Source organism: Myotis daubentonii, chromosome 1, assembly GCF_963259705.1.
Source record: "Myotis daubentonii chromosome 1, mMyoDau2.1, whole genome shotgun sequence".
NCBI classification, from domain to species: Eukaryota; Metazoa; Chordata; class Mammalia; order Chiroptera; family Vespertilionidae; genus Myotis; species Myotis daubentonii.
Window position 1 is genome coordinate 231,200,795 of NC_081840.1, and position 13,986 is coordinate 231,214,780.

At 51.5% G+C, this 13,986-nt stretch overlaps 1 protein-coding gene across 2 annotated transcripts; it reads right to left on the reverse strand.

The window, feature by feature from the left end:
- Nucleotides 1-6,596: 6,596 nt before the first annotated feature.
- Nucleotides 6,597-8,776, reverse strand: LOC132221736 (MORF4 family-associated protein 1). 2 transcript variants are annotated; one of them, XM_059676082.1, is made up of 3 exons: nucleotides 8,629-8,776; nucleotides 8,080-8,510; nucleotides 6,597-7,580 (listed from the first exon to the last, which is right to left on the reverse strand). In XM_059676082.1, the coding sequence occupies exon 2, from the start codon at nucleotides 8,471-8,473 to the stop codon at nucleotides 8,090-8,092; it is 384 nt and encodes a 127-aa protein (XP_059532065.1). In that variant the 5' UTR covers nucleotides 8,474-8,510; nucleotides 8,629-8,776; the 3' UTR covers nucleotides 6,597-7,580; nucleotides 8,080-8,089. The 2 variants fall into 2 exon arrangements, with proteins under 2 accessions (XP_059532065.1, XP_059532058.1); XM_059676075.1 differs by lacking the exon at nucleotides 8,629-8,776 and having other exon boundaries at nucleotides 8,080-8,622.
- Between the last annotated feature and the right edge of the window lie 5,210 nt (nucleotides 8,777-13,986).

The following is a 13,986-nucleotide window of genomic DNA, read 5'->3' on the forward strand; positions in this document are numbered from 1 at the left end:
TTGGGACTTGCTTTCACCGCAAACCTGCTCAATGCCTGCCCAGCACTCCTGTCTGCTGACCACACCCCACCCTTCCAGGTGGCACTTCAACTCTAGTCACCAGCACCTTTTTAAACCTCTGACCCCTCAATTCACTTTACAGCTACTTTCTCCTGTTGCTCCCCTGCTTCTCATTCCCCCGCTACCCAGTTAGTGTATGAGGTCCTTTGAGGCAATAACACCTCCTCAAAACCCCAACCTCGCATCCTGTTTCCTTGTTTCCCCTTCTCTCTACTCTCTACCAGAAGTGCAGCCCCCAGTCATTGAGGGCTACTAGGGACCATCACCGAGACTGCAGGAAAGCCCAGGCTTGAAGGAGTCTTGCCTCAGCTGTTACAGGTGTAAAGAAACATGCTTTGAAGGGGCAAATAATAATATGAGTAAACAGTAATCAAAACAGCATGGTACTGGCATAAAAACAGAGAGATCAATGGAACAGAATAGAGAGCCTAGAAACAAACCCAGGCTGTACTGTCAATATTTGACAAAGGAGGCAAAAGCATACAATGGAGTAAAGACAGTCTCTTCAATAAATGGTGATGGGAAAATTGAACAAATGCATGCAAAAAAAATGAAACTAGGCCACCTATTCTTACACCATAAATAAGAATAAACTCAAAATTGATTAAAGGTGTCCTGCCCTGTTTGCTCAGTTGTTAGAGCATTGGCCCACGCACCAAAAGGTCATGGGCTCAATTCCCAGTCAAGGGCATGGCCATGGGTTGAAGGTTTGATCCCCAGTCCTGGTCAGGGCATTTGCAGGAGGCAACCAATCGATGTTTCTCTCTCACATTGATGGTTCTTTCTCGCTCTCACTCTCTCTTCCCCCCTCTTCCACTCTCTCTAAAAATCAATGGAAAAAAATATCCTTGGGTGTGGATTAACAAAACAACAACAACAAAAATGGGTTCAAGACTTAAATGTTGGACTCAAAATCATAAAATCATAGGCAGTAAATTTTTATAGTGATATTTTTTCTGATATATCTCATTGAGCAAGAGAAACAAAAGAAAAAATAAACAAATGGGACTACATCAAACAAAGTTTTTGCACAGCAAAGGAAACCATCAAGAACATAAAAAGATAACCCAATGAATGAGATAACACATTCACCAATACATCTGATAAGGGGTTACTATCCAAAATTTATAAAGAACTTATAAAACTCAACACCAAAAGAACAAACAATCCAATTAAAAAATGGGCAAAGAGCTCCGGTTTGGCTCAGTGGCTTGAGTGTCGGCCTGTGGACTAGGGAGTCCTGGGTTTGCTTCCAGTCAAGGGCACATGCCTGGGTTGCAGGCTCAATCCCTAGAAGGGGGCATGTAGAAGGCAGCTGATCAATGATTCTCTCCCATCATTGATGTTTCTCTCTCTTCCTTCTTCTCTAAAATAAATAAAAATATATATTTTTTAAAAGATGGGCAAAGAACCTGAACAAATACTTCTCAAAAGAGGACATACAGAAGGCCAATAGACATATGAAAAGATGCTCAACATTACTAATCATCAGAGAGATGCAAATGAAAGCTATGAGCTATCACCTCACATCTTTCACAATGGCTGTCATCAATAAATCAAGTGTTGACGAGGATGCGGAGACAAGGGAACCCTCCAGCACTCTTGATGGGAATGCAGACTGGTGCTTCCATTGTCGAAAGCAGCCTATATCGAAAGACTATGTGCAGCCCTATGTTCATTGCAGCGTTATTTACAAAAGCCAAGATTTGGAAGCAGATAAAAAAAAGTGGTAGTGCATTTACACAATGGAATACAACTCAGCTATAAAACAGAAGGAAATCTTACCCTTTGTGACAGCATGGATGAGCCTGGAGAGCACTGTGCTAAGTGAAATAAGCCAGTCAGAGAAAGACAAGTCCTGTATGACCTCACTCATATGTGGAATCTAATGAACAAACTGAACTAACAAGCAAAATAGAGACAGACTCGTAGATAGAGAGCAGGCTGACAGCTGACGGGTGGGGTTGGGGGAGTGGGTGAGGGATGAGGGTGAAGGGATTGAGCAAAAAACGAGAAGAAATCATGGACAACAGTGTGGTGATTGATGAGGGAAGTGGGAGTAGGGGAAGGTGGGGGGGGGGGTATGGGGAGGCGAATGGGGAGGGAAGGAGGCTTGGTGGGTGGTGAACACACAATACAGTGTACGGATGATGTGCTGTAGAATTGTGCACCTGAAATCTGTGTAATTTTGTTAACCAGTGTCACCCCGATAAATTCAATACAAAGGAGAAAACATAACAAACAGAAGATTTAAAAAAAATAGTATGAATGAGTTTGGGAATAACAGAATGGAGGCTTTTGTGAGTCATGGAACAGAAAGTTTGAAGGATATAAATCAGAAGAAAGGAACTACAGACCATCATGGGGAGGGCGCTGTCTCCTCATCAGGGAGCAGCGTCCCACCGAGACCCAGCTTTCATTCCCTTGTCTCTTTTCTTAATCCTTTCATCACCCCCACTCAGGATCACCCTCGGCTGTGCTGGCGCGGCACACTAAAATATATGATGTTGGATATTGACTTAATATTTACTACGTGATTTTGTAAACTTAGTTGTTTTAATCAGAGGGCGGTATTAGATTTTTGTCATTTATTGAGATGGCATTTTTTTCTTATATGACCAAAATTATTTCAATTATTTTAGTATTAAAAATATTCTGGCATTTCTAGGATAAAATCTACCTAATCATGTTAATTGAATTTAACTTACTGATAATTTTATGGGGAATTCTGGCATTGATTTTCTTATGTGGGTTGATGTTTTTTGAGTGTTATCTTGGTACCATTTTGATAGATTTTATAATAAATATTTGCTTCATAAAATGAAATAAATTTTAATATCTTTATGCATTCAGAAAGGGAATTATATGTCCTTCAAATTTTTCAAGAGTTTGCCCATATAATCTCTAGGGCTGAGCCTTTTTTTATTTCTTCTCTGGGTTAGATCCACTTAATTGTTTGTTTGTTTTTTACTTCTGCCTGATTCAATTTGGGTGATATATGTTTTTCCAGAAAAAAAAATGGCCCTGGCCGGTTTGGCTCACTGGAGAGAGTGTCAGCCTGGGGACTGAGGGGTCCCAGGTTCGATTCCGGTCAAGGGCATGTACCTTGGTTGCGGTCACATCCCCAGTAGTGGGTGTGCAGGAGGCAGCTGGTTGATGCTTCTCTCTCATCATGTTTCTAACTCTCTATCCCTCTCCCTTCCTTTCTATAAAAAAATCAATAAAATATATATTTAAAAAAATGTTTTAGCATATTGTTAACTACACATAGTATTTTCATATAAAAAATAAAAACCCGAAGTTCTCCATTTCTGGTATGCCTTTCTCCTTTGTGATTTTATTTATTTTACAATATATTTTTATTGATTTCAGAGAGGAAGGGAGAGGGAGAGAGAGGTAGAAACATCAATGATGGGAATCATTGATTGGCTGCCTCCAGCACACCCCACACTGGGGAAGAAAGAAAAAGAAAAGAAAAAAAAGAACATCATGGCGATCAGAAGAGGGGGAAATAGAATTGTCCAGGGAGAGGGTCTTACTTTGGGCAGCAACTGCATGACACAAGCCCTCTCCAGATTTCCGTTCATCTCAGGAAGAGGGTGGGAATCCACGCCTGCTGATCCACTGCCTGGGGAAAACCGCGAAGGCTGTTCCCCGTTCGTGCTGCGTGTTCATCATCGGTGGGCAGGAGCTACTCTCATCAAAGGAGCGGGAGCTGACGATCAACCACCCATCTTGCACGCTGCTGGTCCCTGTGCCAGAGGGAAGAGAGCTCTGGAGGGTCTCTCACGGGAGGTTCTGGCTTGGGTGTGACTTTCTTTTATAATTCATTGACCAGAATTAGTCACACACCACCAGCTGGGGGCTAGCCAGTGCACCCCGCCCCTGTGCCTAGGAGGTGGAGAATTGGAACAGCGTTAATTGCCCCCAGTACAGTTTACTCCAGATGAGCTTTAGTTGGAGAAATACAGCATGTCACGCTGGAAAGTACCTGACACAAGCCAGCGCCTGCTCCAGGCCACAGAGAGCAGGTAGCAGGGGCCGGAGCCAGGCCTCCGGTGTCCCAGCTGCCTGGATCCTGAGGTTTCTCCTTGGGAAGGCGAGGAACTCTGCAGGCTGTCCTGGAGTCAGGCCTTTGCTAACGCCCCCTCCTCCACCAAGTCTTAACTGTGTCCTTGGCTGTCGCCAGTCCTCCCATAATGTCCACGAGATTCAAATTTTTCTTCCCGGGGTCACCTCTGCTGAAACATCTGGATGCAGAAGCCTCTGTGGTACGACTTTGGGGACCGACTCCCAGCCCCATCCTGGCCACATGGGGGGCCAGGGGAGCATAAACATCCTGCATACTCTGCCTCCTTCTCATCAGAGCTCATTGCATAGTCCTCCGGGCTCCCGTGGCTCTGGGGTTCTCTCTGGAACAGCACTCTGATACAAAAGGACACTTGTCACACCCGAGCTACCCGAGCAGTTAGGTCCTCACCCCAGGGACCTGTCCCAGAATCCCCAACAGCCCTTCTGCACAGCCAGCCGTGGTCTGAACTCCGCAGGGCTCCCACGGAAGGGCCAGAGGACTTGGGGAACATATGGATCTGCCATGAAAAGCTTCCGGCAACCCTAGTCTCAATTTAGCCTCTCAGAATGGTTCGTCAGGTTTTTCGCTTAGAAAATGCAAGAATCAATCAATCCTCCAATTACTGGCAAGCCAGGACGGACTTAGGAGCCGGGGAAACCTGAATGGCAGCTGCTTTTCAATTGTGGCTAAACTCACAAGGAAGAGGAACGAAGGAGTTACTGCAAAGGATGTAGAACAATGGTTCTCAAACTGGAGCAAGAGTCACCTCTGGTTCTTAACCTTATGGTGCAAAGAACACACGCAGCCATTTTGAAAAGGGAGACCTAGAGCAGTGGTTCTCAACCTCCCTGATGCCTGGCCCTGTAATACAGTTCCTCATGTGGTGGTGACCCCCAATTTCATGGTTACAAATTGAACATCATGAAAGCATAGTGATTCATCACAAAAACAATTATGTAATTATATATGTGTTTTCCGAAGGTCTTAGGCGACCCCTGTGAAAGGGTTGTTCGACTCCCAAAGGGGTCGTGACCCACAGGTTGAGAACCGCTGACCTATGGTTTAGGTGGACAAAAGCAACACTCTAAGGACACATATAACACAGGTTGTATGTGTTACCATGTAGGTAAAAGAAAAAAGTTTGGGTGAGTTTTGTGCTCACCCATATTTGGAAGGATATACACGACACTGGAAAATGGTTGTCTTCTCGGAGAGAAACTGGGAAACTGGGGAGTGAAAGCCACTTTTGCATCTTTTGAACTGTGTGCCATTTGTAGTACCTATTTTATTCTTTTTTAAATATATTTGTATTGATTTCAGAGAGGGAGAGGAACATCAATGAATCATGGATTGGCTGCCTCCTGCGTTCCCCTACCGGGGATCGAGCCTGCGACCCAGGCATGTGCCCTTGACCAAAATCGAACCTGGGTCCCTTCAGTCCACAGGCTGACGTTCTATCCACTGAGCAAAATCGGCCAGGGCTGTAGTACCTATTTTAAAAATCAATTACCAAATGCAATGTGGTGCCCAAAATGGAAAAAGGGCTTTGGTGGAAAACTGGTGAATCAGAATAGCCTGTAGTTTATGTACCAAGATGAATCCTCGTGTTAACAAACGTACCAAATGCAGCTTGGGTGGTGGTGGTTTCCTGGTTCAGAATTCCGTCCTCCCCACGTCTCCCACCATTAGAATGTGCTCAGAAAATTCCCAACCTCTGGCGTTTTCTTCCTGTCCCCCGTGCCTGGATGTCCCTTTCTCTCGTGTACTCATTCTTTAAGGCCAGGGTCACCATTCACTTGCTCTGAATGCTCCTTGCCCGCCCCCCTCCCCCCCTGTCTTCTAAAACACGGCATCTAGATGGTTTCTATCGTCTTACATTCATCCCCGGTCCCCGAGGAGGCACTCTGATGAAGGTTAGAGCGCAGGAAAGCTTGTGGGGATTAACCCCTGGGGAAGGGAGGACTGGGCAGAGGGAGAAGCGGGGCTGTGATGAGGGCCTAACAAATGCCTCAGCGGACCCACAGGGAGCTCTGAAGCTGAGATGCCCTTCAAAGTTGCCCCAAGTAGCAGTGAGGGGAATGGCCTTGGACCCCAGCCCACTTAGCCCTGGAGATGGGCACCTGTGAAAGGGGGCGTGACCTGGGCGAAAGCAGCTCTTAAGCTGAGACATTTTTTCAGAGAGGGGACCAGCTGGGGGCCACGGGCAGCAGCACTTCCAGCATGCCCTTCCCTTCTGAAGGGGGTGGTCCCCCATCTCACCACTTACTCCCCCATTGCAAGGACTACAGTGGACGTGCTCTGGCTTCTGAAGGCAGGAGCCTGGACCAAGCATGAGGTGCCCTTCCCCTCACTCCCAGCACAGCATGCAGATAAAGCTTCCCTGGTTAGAGGTCACTGCAAGCATCAAAAACCACTTTTCCCGTTGGCAACGAGGACGAGGAAGATTTCACTCTCAAAGAAGGTCTTTTGTCTTTTCAAGCAAATGATACTTTTATTAACGTGGTAACTTTTTTTAAACACATGGTAGGGCTGTGACCTCAAATACTTGTCAGGTCTGCTACTCCAATGAACTTCTAGCTGGACAACTATGAACCTTAGATACCCAGTCCCTGTCGGGTTTAGGGTCCAATGCAGACAGTCCTTGCTTTCCTTCCCCAGCCCCTCGAAGGCCAATCTCTCTCATTATATCCCCTGAAATGCATCAGGGCCTTGCGTCCACTTGTACAGAATACCGAGGTCTCGTCCCCATCTAGGTTCCACGTCCCATAAAGCTGTTAGGTTGTCCAAACAGACTGACCCGACAGGTTACATCGGATAGTGCGCCACATAAAATTTAAATTTTGAACAAAATACATCTCTCCTCCTTTGGTCTCACACAGAAAGAAATTCAAGTCCCAGAATACAGGCAATGCCATCTTCCGCCTTCGGATTCACCAGTCCCAGCCACATCAGCCCCGTCGGGGCCGGTGGAAGTCTGGTCCCTTCCTCAGCGTCTTCAGCTGCTGCCGCATGGAGTCCTCTCCCCGCAGCCAGCAGCCCTCGGTCCTGCAGAGCTGGACACCTCCAACTCCGGGTCTGGCGTCCCACACAGACCCCAAGTCCCAGGGAGCTATCGGGTCGCACAAGTAAAGAGCAAACAAAGCACCTCCAAACTCAGAAACAACCAAAGCCCAGGACCAATGCGACTGCTGCAGGAGCTCACAATCTAGGCCCACTTCCGTGTCGCGTCGGAGCATTTCCCAACTCCAAGTTACCTCCCCAAACAAAGACACCGCACAGGCAAAACGCATATTGAGGTCATCCACCGCAGACCACAGCAGAAACGTAGTGTAAGTGAGGACAGAGTGCAGACGGAGGAAAGAGGGGGGAACAAAAGGCTCTCTGGTTTCAGCTTCTCCAGGGCGGCGGCCAATCTCCACCAGTCGACCGGAATCCACTGGCTGGAAACCTGAAGTGCAAAGGCGAGAAGCCCACCGTTAGCAGGTTAAATCTACGGGAAAACAGCCCAAGCCCCTCCCCGCCGCAGACGGACAGCCCCGCGGGGCGCCCCTCCCCGGAAGCCCCCTGCCTCGGCCCCGTCTCCCGGCCAAGCCCGGAGCCGCCCACAGCGCGCGGCCTTCCCCGAGAGCGCACCCCACGCCCCGTACCGGCGGCCAGCGTCGCGGGTTTGCTCCCTTGGCGACCGTCAGGCTCATCGCCCCACAATTACGCTACTGGCCGCGCGACCCCAGGGCCCAACCCCACACACGCCACGCCGAACACGGGCGATGCGTTTCCTAGTTACCGGCGTAAAATAAATAAATAAGTGAAACAAGCTAAAAAAATAAAACTTAAAAGGGCAGCGAGGCCGCCTCCGACCGTGAAAACGGGGCTCGCTGCTCTCCCCTCCCCCGCCCGCGGGGACGGCGGTCCCTCCCGCCCCGGGGGGTCCCCGAGCGCGGCCTCACCGCCGGCCGCTCAGGACGACTCGCTCTTCTCTATCCGCCGCACCAGCGCCACCAGCATCTCGGCCATCTTCGCGACCTCCTGGGCCTTCTCCTCCGCCTGGTCGCCGCGCCGCGCCCCGCGGCCCTCGGCGCCGGCGCCCGGGCCCTGCAGGTGGTTGAGCGCGCTCTGCTCCGAGGCCTCCACCTGCGTCTGGATCTGCACGAGCATGTGGTCCATCTCCCACAGCTTGCTCCGGCTGCGCAGGTAGGCGCGCCCGTGCTCGCGCGTCAGCGCCGCGATGTCCTCGCGCATCTCGTGGATGACGGGCAGCAGGAACTGCTCGAAGTCCTCCTCGGGCTCCAGCACCTCCACCTCCTCCGGCTCCGCCAGCTCGACGATGTCCAGGGGCCGCATCCTCCTCGCTCCTCGGGGACCGCAGGGTCGGCGTCGGCTGCGGAGAGAAAACGGAGACTCGCTACGCTTAGCCACAGAGTCCCAGAACCGCCTCGCAAACTTTTACCCGCGTCCAACTTTCCGCCGCCGAGAAGCCACGGAAAGGGGCGACTTACGCGCAGAGCAGCCGCGAACAAAATGGAGGCCCGGCCGTCAACCAGCTCCCTGCGCGTTGCGGCCCCGTTCACGACACCGCCGGGCCGCTTTACGGTCGCGCCGCTGGTGGAGCGAGGGGCGGGCGCGTGCGCGTCGACGGAGGGAGGCGCAGCCGGCTCGGCCGCGGGCGCGCGCGCGCATGGGCATGTGCGCGAGCGCGAGCGCGCGCGCTCCCGTTTCTCTTTCCTCTCACCCCGTGCCCCGCCTGGATGCTCGACCGACCGGTTTTGGGGTGAGCTCTTCCGGTGCACCCTCTCCTCCTGGATTGCTTCTCAAGCGCGGAATCAACACTTTTTAAAAAAAAAAAAAAATTATTGATTTCAGAGAAGAAGGGAGAGGGAGAGAAACATCAATCATGGAATCTGGGAATACTATACCTGCAGGAACCCACACCGTGAGTTCAAAAGGATATGCACCCCCTGTGTTTGTTGCAGCGTATGTGCAATAGCCAAGATCTGGGAGCAGCCCGAGTGCCCATCACAGAGCAGTGGCTACAGAGCTGTGGGCCGGGTGCACAGTGGAAACCACCGGCCCTAAAACAGAAGGAAATCTCTGACAGCACGGACGGGCCTGGAGAGCATCATGCTAAGTTAGCCAGACGGAGAAAGAAGGTGTCACATGGTCTCACTCATGTGGACGCTAGTGAACAAAATAGACCGATGAACAAAATAGAAACAGACGCCCCGGCTGGTGGCTCCACGGGAGCATCGTCCCGCAGACCAGAGGCTTGAGGCTGGATCCCAGTCGGAGTGATCAATGCTTCTCTCTCACAGCAGTGTTTCTCCCTCTCCCCGCTCCACCACCACTTCTTCTCTAAAGTCAATGAACATGTCCTCGGGTGAGGATTTTTTCTGATAGAGCCCTGGCCAGTGTAGCTCAGTGGATAGAATGTAACCCCACACACCGAAGGGTTACGGGTTCGATTCCCAGTCAAGGGCATGTACCTGGGCTTCAGGTTCCCTCCCCACCCTGGTAGGGGTGCATTCAGGAGGCAACCCATCAATGTGTCTCTCTCACATCAATATTCCTCTCTCTGTGTCTCTCTCCCCGCCCTCCCACTCTCTCCAAATTAAAGTCAATGGAAAAATATCCTCAGGGGAGGTTTAACAACAACAACAACAAAATAGAAACAGACTCATAGATAGAGATCAAACTGACAGCTGTCAGAGGGGGGCGAGTGGGCTGGGTGAAAAGGGGGAAGGGATTAAGCAAAAAAGAAAGAAAAAACACCTCATAGATACAAACAACAGAATGGTGAATATCAACGGGGAGCTGAGAGAGGTAAAAGGGGGGATAGATGGTGATGGAAGGAGAATTGGCTTGGGGTGGTGAACACACAATACAACATACAGTACAGTTGATATAGAATTGTACCCCTGACACCTATATAATTTTATTACCTAATGCTACCCCAATACATTTAATTTTTTAAAAGGTACATCAGCCCTAACCGGTTTGGCTCAGTGGATAGAGCATTGGCCTGTGGACTGAAGGGTCCCGGGTTCAATTCCGGTCAAGGGCATGTACCTGGGTTGCGGGCACATCCCCAGTAGGTGGCTTGCAGGAGGCAGCTGATCGATGTTCCTCTCTCATCGATATTTCTAACTCTTTACCCCTCTCGCTTCCTCTCTGTAAAATCAATGAAGTATATTTAAAAAATAAAAAGGTACATCCGAGCCCTTTACATTCAACATCGACCACAGCTCTGTCTAGCGATAGCTGAAGGGAGGCTACTGAGCCCTTCAAACTGAGAGCAGAGGACTGTTCTGAAGCTGATTTCCAAAGCCACGTCCGGTCCTATACCATCCGGTGGATTTGGCTTGGTTTTCTTTTCACTTGTCGGCACAAGTTAACTAACCCACGGTCTAGATGGGTTTTAGAATAACGGCGCACACCTGAGCGTTATGGAGATGAACACACGGAGTTGTAAAGTGTCAGTAGCGAAATGAGAGGGAGTTGAACGGGCTTCTCCCACTGCTCGAGTCCTAGCCCGCAGGCTCTCCGTGTGTATTCCGAACCCCAGGCACTCCGAATAATTTTCCAAACCTGACGTACAGTTTTATGTCTTTATTCTTCTATTTCAGTTATTCCAGGCTGTCTTCTGTTTAAAATGCAAATTAAACTTAATCCCAATGTTTTGAAAAAAAAAATCACTCAACACAGAAATTAGGGACAGGTAAGGTAATTTTCCAGCCTGTTGACCGGCCTCAGAACAGTAGGAAACACTGCAGGAATCCGACTGCACAGGTGCCATGCCTTGGCGTCTGTTCCCCAGTCAGAGGGACACAGGGCCCTTTGGAATCCGACATGAGCTTCCCACTGCCCTGTCGTTCACAGTTAAATTCTCTGTGGAGAGAATGCCCACCCTGCGTCTAGACCAGCTGTTCTCAACCTATGGGCCGCGACCCCTTTGGTGATTGAACGACCCTTTCACAGGGGCCGCCTAAGACCATCCTGCATATCAGATATTTACATGACGATTCATCACAGTAGCAACATGACAGTGATGAAGTAGCAACGAAAATAACTTTATGGTTGGGTCACCACATGAGGAACTGTAGTTAAAGGGCCAGAAGGCTGAGAACCACTGCTCTAGACTCTTGGTTCTCACTCTGGAGGAGGCATTGGAACCACCTGGAAGGTTGGCAGCTCCATCTCCCAGCCTCCCTTGCGGCTGGGCCCTGCCCCGGGGTGTCTCATGCAGAGCGTGCTGATGCTGCTGGCCCCCACCACACTGAGGACACCGGCCTCGCCCTTTGTCTCATCGCCGCCCCTTGTGCACCACCCGCTCCGGAAGCCTTCCTGCTCTCCCTGGCGGGGTTCGCTGCTCCTCACGGCTCCCACCGGACTCTAGCATGACCCTCCCATGTCACGGTTTGCTTGGTTCTCAATGTCCAGACACAGCTGACCCTTAGAGCACCTGGAAAGAGATGGCCGCTGGGAAACGTGGAAGGAAGAGGAGGAGAGGAATGGAAATAGTGCTGAGCCCGGCCGGTGTGGCTCAGTGGTTGAGCATCGACCATGAACCAGGAGGTCAAACAGTTCCATTCCCAGTAAGACACATGCCCTGTGCTGGAGGCAGTTGATCAATGATTCTCTCTCATCATTGATGTTTCTATCTCTCTCTGCCTCTCCTTTCCACTCTGAAATCAATAAAAAATATATATTATCAACGAAATATATATATATATATATATATATATACACACACTAGCGGCCCGGTGCACAAAAATTTGTGCACTCAGGGGGGAGTGGGATCCTTCAGCCCGGCATGTGCCCTCTCGCAGTCTGGGACCCCTTGGGAGATAACGACCTGCTGGCTTAGGCCTGCTCCCGGATGGCAGAGGGCAGGCCCAATCCCTAGATGCAGCCCCTGGTCGGGCTCAGAGCAGGGCCGATTGGGGAGTTGGGGCACTGCCCCCTGTCATACACAGAGCAGGGCGATCGGGAGGTTGTGATTCCACCCTCAGTCACGCTCAGGGTAGGGCCGATTGGGGGGTTGGGACACTGCCCCCTGTCACACTCAAGGCAGGGTTGATGGGGAGGTTGCGGTACCACCCCCTGTCATGCACAGAGCAGGGCCAATCAGGGGGTTGGGGCATTTCCGCCTGTCACTCACAGAGCAGGGCTCATCAGGGGGGTTGGGGCTCTGTACCCTGTCACGCACAGAGCAGGGCCGATCAGGGGGTTGGGATGCCGCCACTCTCACACTCAGGGCATGGCCAATGGGGAGGTTATGGCTCTACCCCGTCACACACAGAGCAGGGCCCATGGGGGGTGGGGGGGGCGGGCGTTGGTGCGCCGCACCCTGTCACACACAGTGCAGGGCCGATGAGGGGGTTGGGGCGCCGCACCCTGTCACACACAGAGCCGCAGGGCGATCAGGAGGTTTCGGCGCTGCCCCCTGTCACGCTTATCCCGGTGCCCGGAGGCCTCGCAGCTCCGCTGATCCCGGTGCTGGGAGGCATATTACCCTTTTACTATATAGGGTAGAGGCCTGGTGCATGGGTGGGTGCCGGCTGGTGTGCCCTGAAGAGTGTCCTGGATCAGGATGGGGGTCCCCACTGGGGTGCCTGGGAAGCCTGGGTGAGGGGATGATGGCTATTTGCAGCTGGTCACACACCTTTCAGGGTGGGGTCCCCACTGGGGTGCCTGGCCAGTCTGGGTGAGGAGCTGAGGGCTGTTTTCAGGCTGGGGGTGACTGAAGCTCCCAACCGCTTCTTTTTTTCTTTTTCTTTTTTTTATTCTGGGCCAGCTTTAGCTCTGAGGCTTGGGTCCAGCTATTAGGCCTCTGGCTGAAACTAGGTTTTTGGCCTTTGCTTACAATGTTGCGATCTGGCTGGCTGAAGCCCGGCAGGTTTCTGGGGTTTTGTTTAGCTTCTATACTTGTTACATAGTTGCTTGCAGCTCAGAGGCCTGCAGCAGCAGGCGGAACGTTGGAGTCCTCCGTCATTGAAGCAAGCAAGCCTCATGTTAGTTTCAAGCTGCCTGGCTGCCAGCTGCCATCTTGGCTGTCATTTAATTTGCATATCGCCCTGATTTGCCAATGGGAAGGGTAGCGGTCATACTCCAATTACCATGTTTCTCTTTTATTAGATAGGATATAGTCAATAAAATATATATATGAAATAGTGCTGAGTCCTGCGGGACTGACACTCCATGGTCTGCCCCAGTTCGTCACTGGGGCTGGTCCTGAGGCAGCCAAGGCGTCACTTGTCAGGTCTTGCTGCTTTTCTGCGCCTGGAGCGGAAAAGCCACTGCGGCCCAGATGTTCTCTTAGGGAGGAAGGCCAGGGGTCTGCACCACGTGACCAGCGCCCTGCGGGGAGGAGAGCCTGTCCTGGGGGCACGTCCTTGTTCTCCCAGTTCTGCCCGCTGCTAGGCACCCAGCACCCACACACCCGTGTGCCTCACCTATTGTCCTTGCTCTGCTCCGGTCTGTCTGCCTGCCCCCGCCCTCCCAGCATCCTCCGCACCTCTCAGTGCTCTCTCCACCTCCGAGGGGAACGCTGACCACCACCATTTCCTCCAACATGATCCCAGGTTCCAGAACGTGCCCCAGAGCACGGCGACAGGAGCAGGGATCGCGGTGACGCCGGTGTGACCTTCCCCCGGGCTCAGGGCCTGCAGTCAGGCAGCTCGTGGTGTGACCGAGCGTGGCCTCGGTGCATCAGCTGACCCGTGTCCCCAGGGATGTCCTCCCAGAGCCTCCAGCAGGGCCTTGTTTGGACGGCGGTCATCGCAGATGGAGTGGGGTAAGGGCGGGCGTGCCGGAGTGGTCAGCCCACACCCAGCGTGCCTGGCGTCCTGAGTCACGCA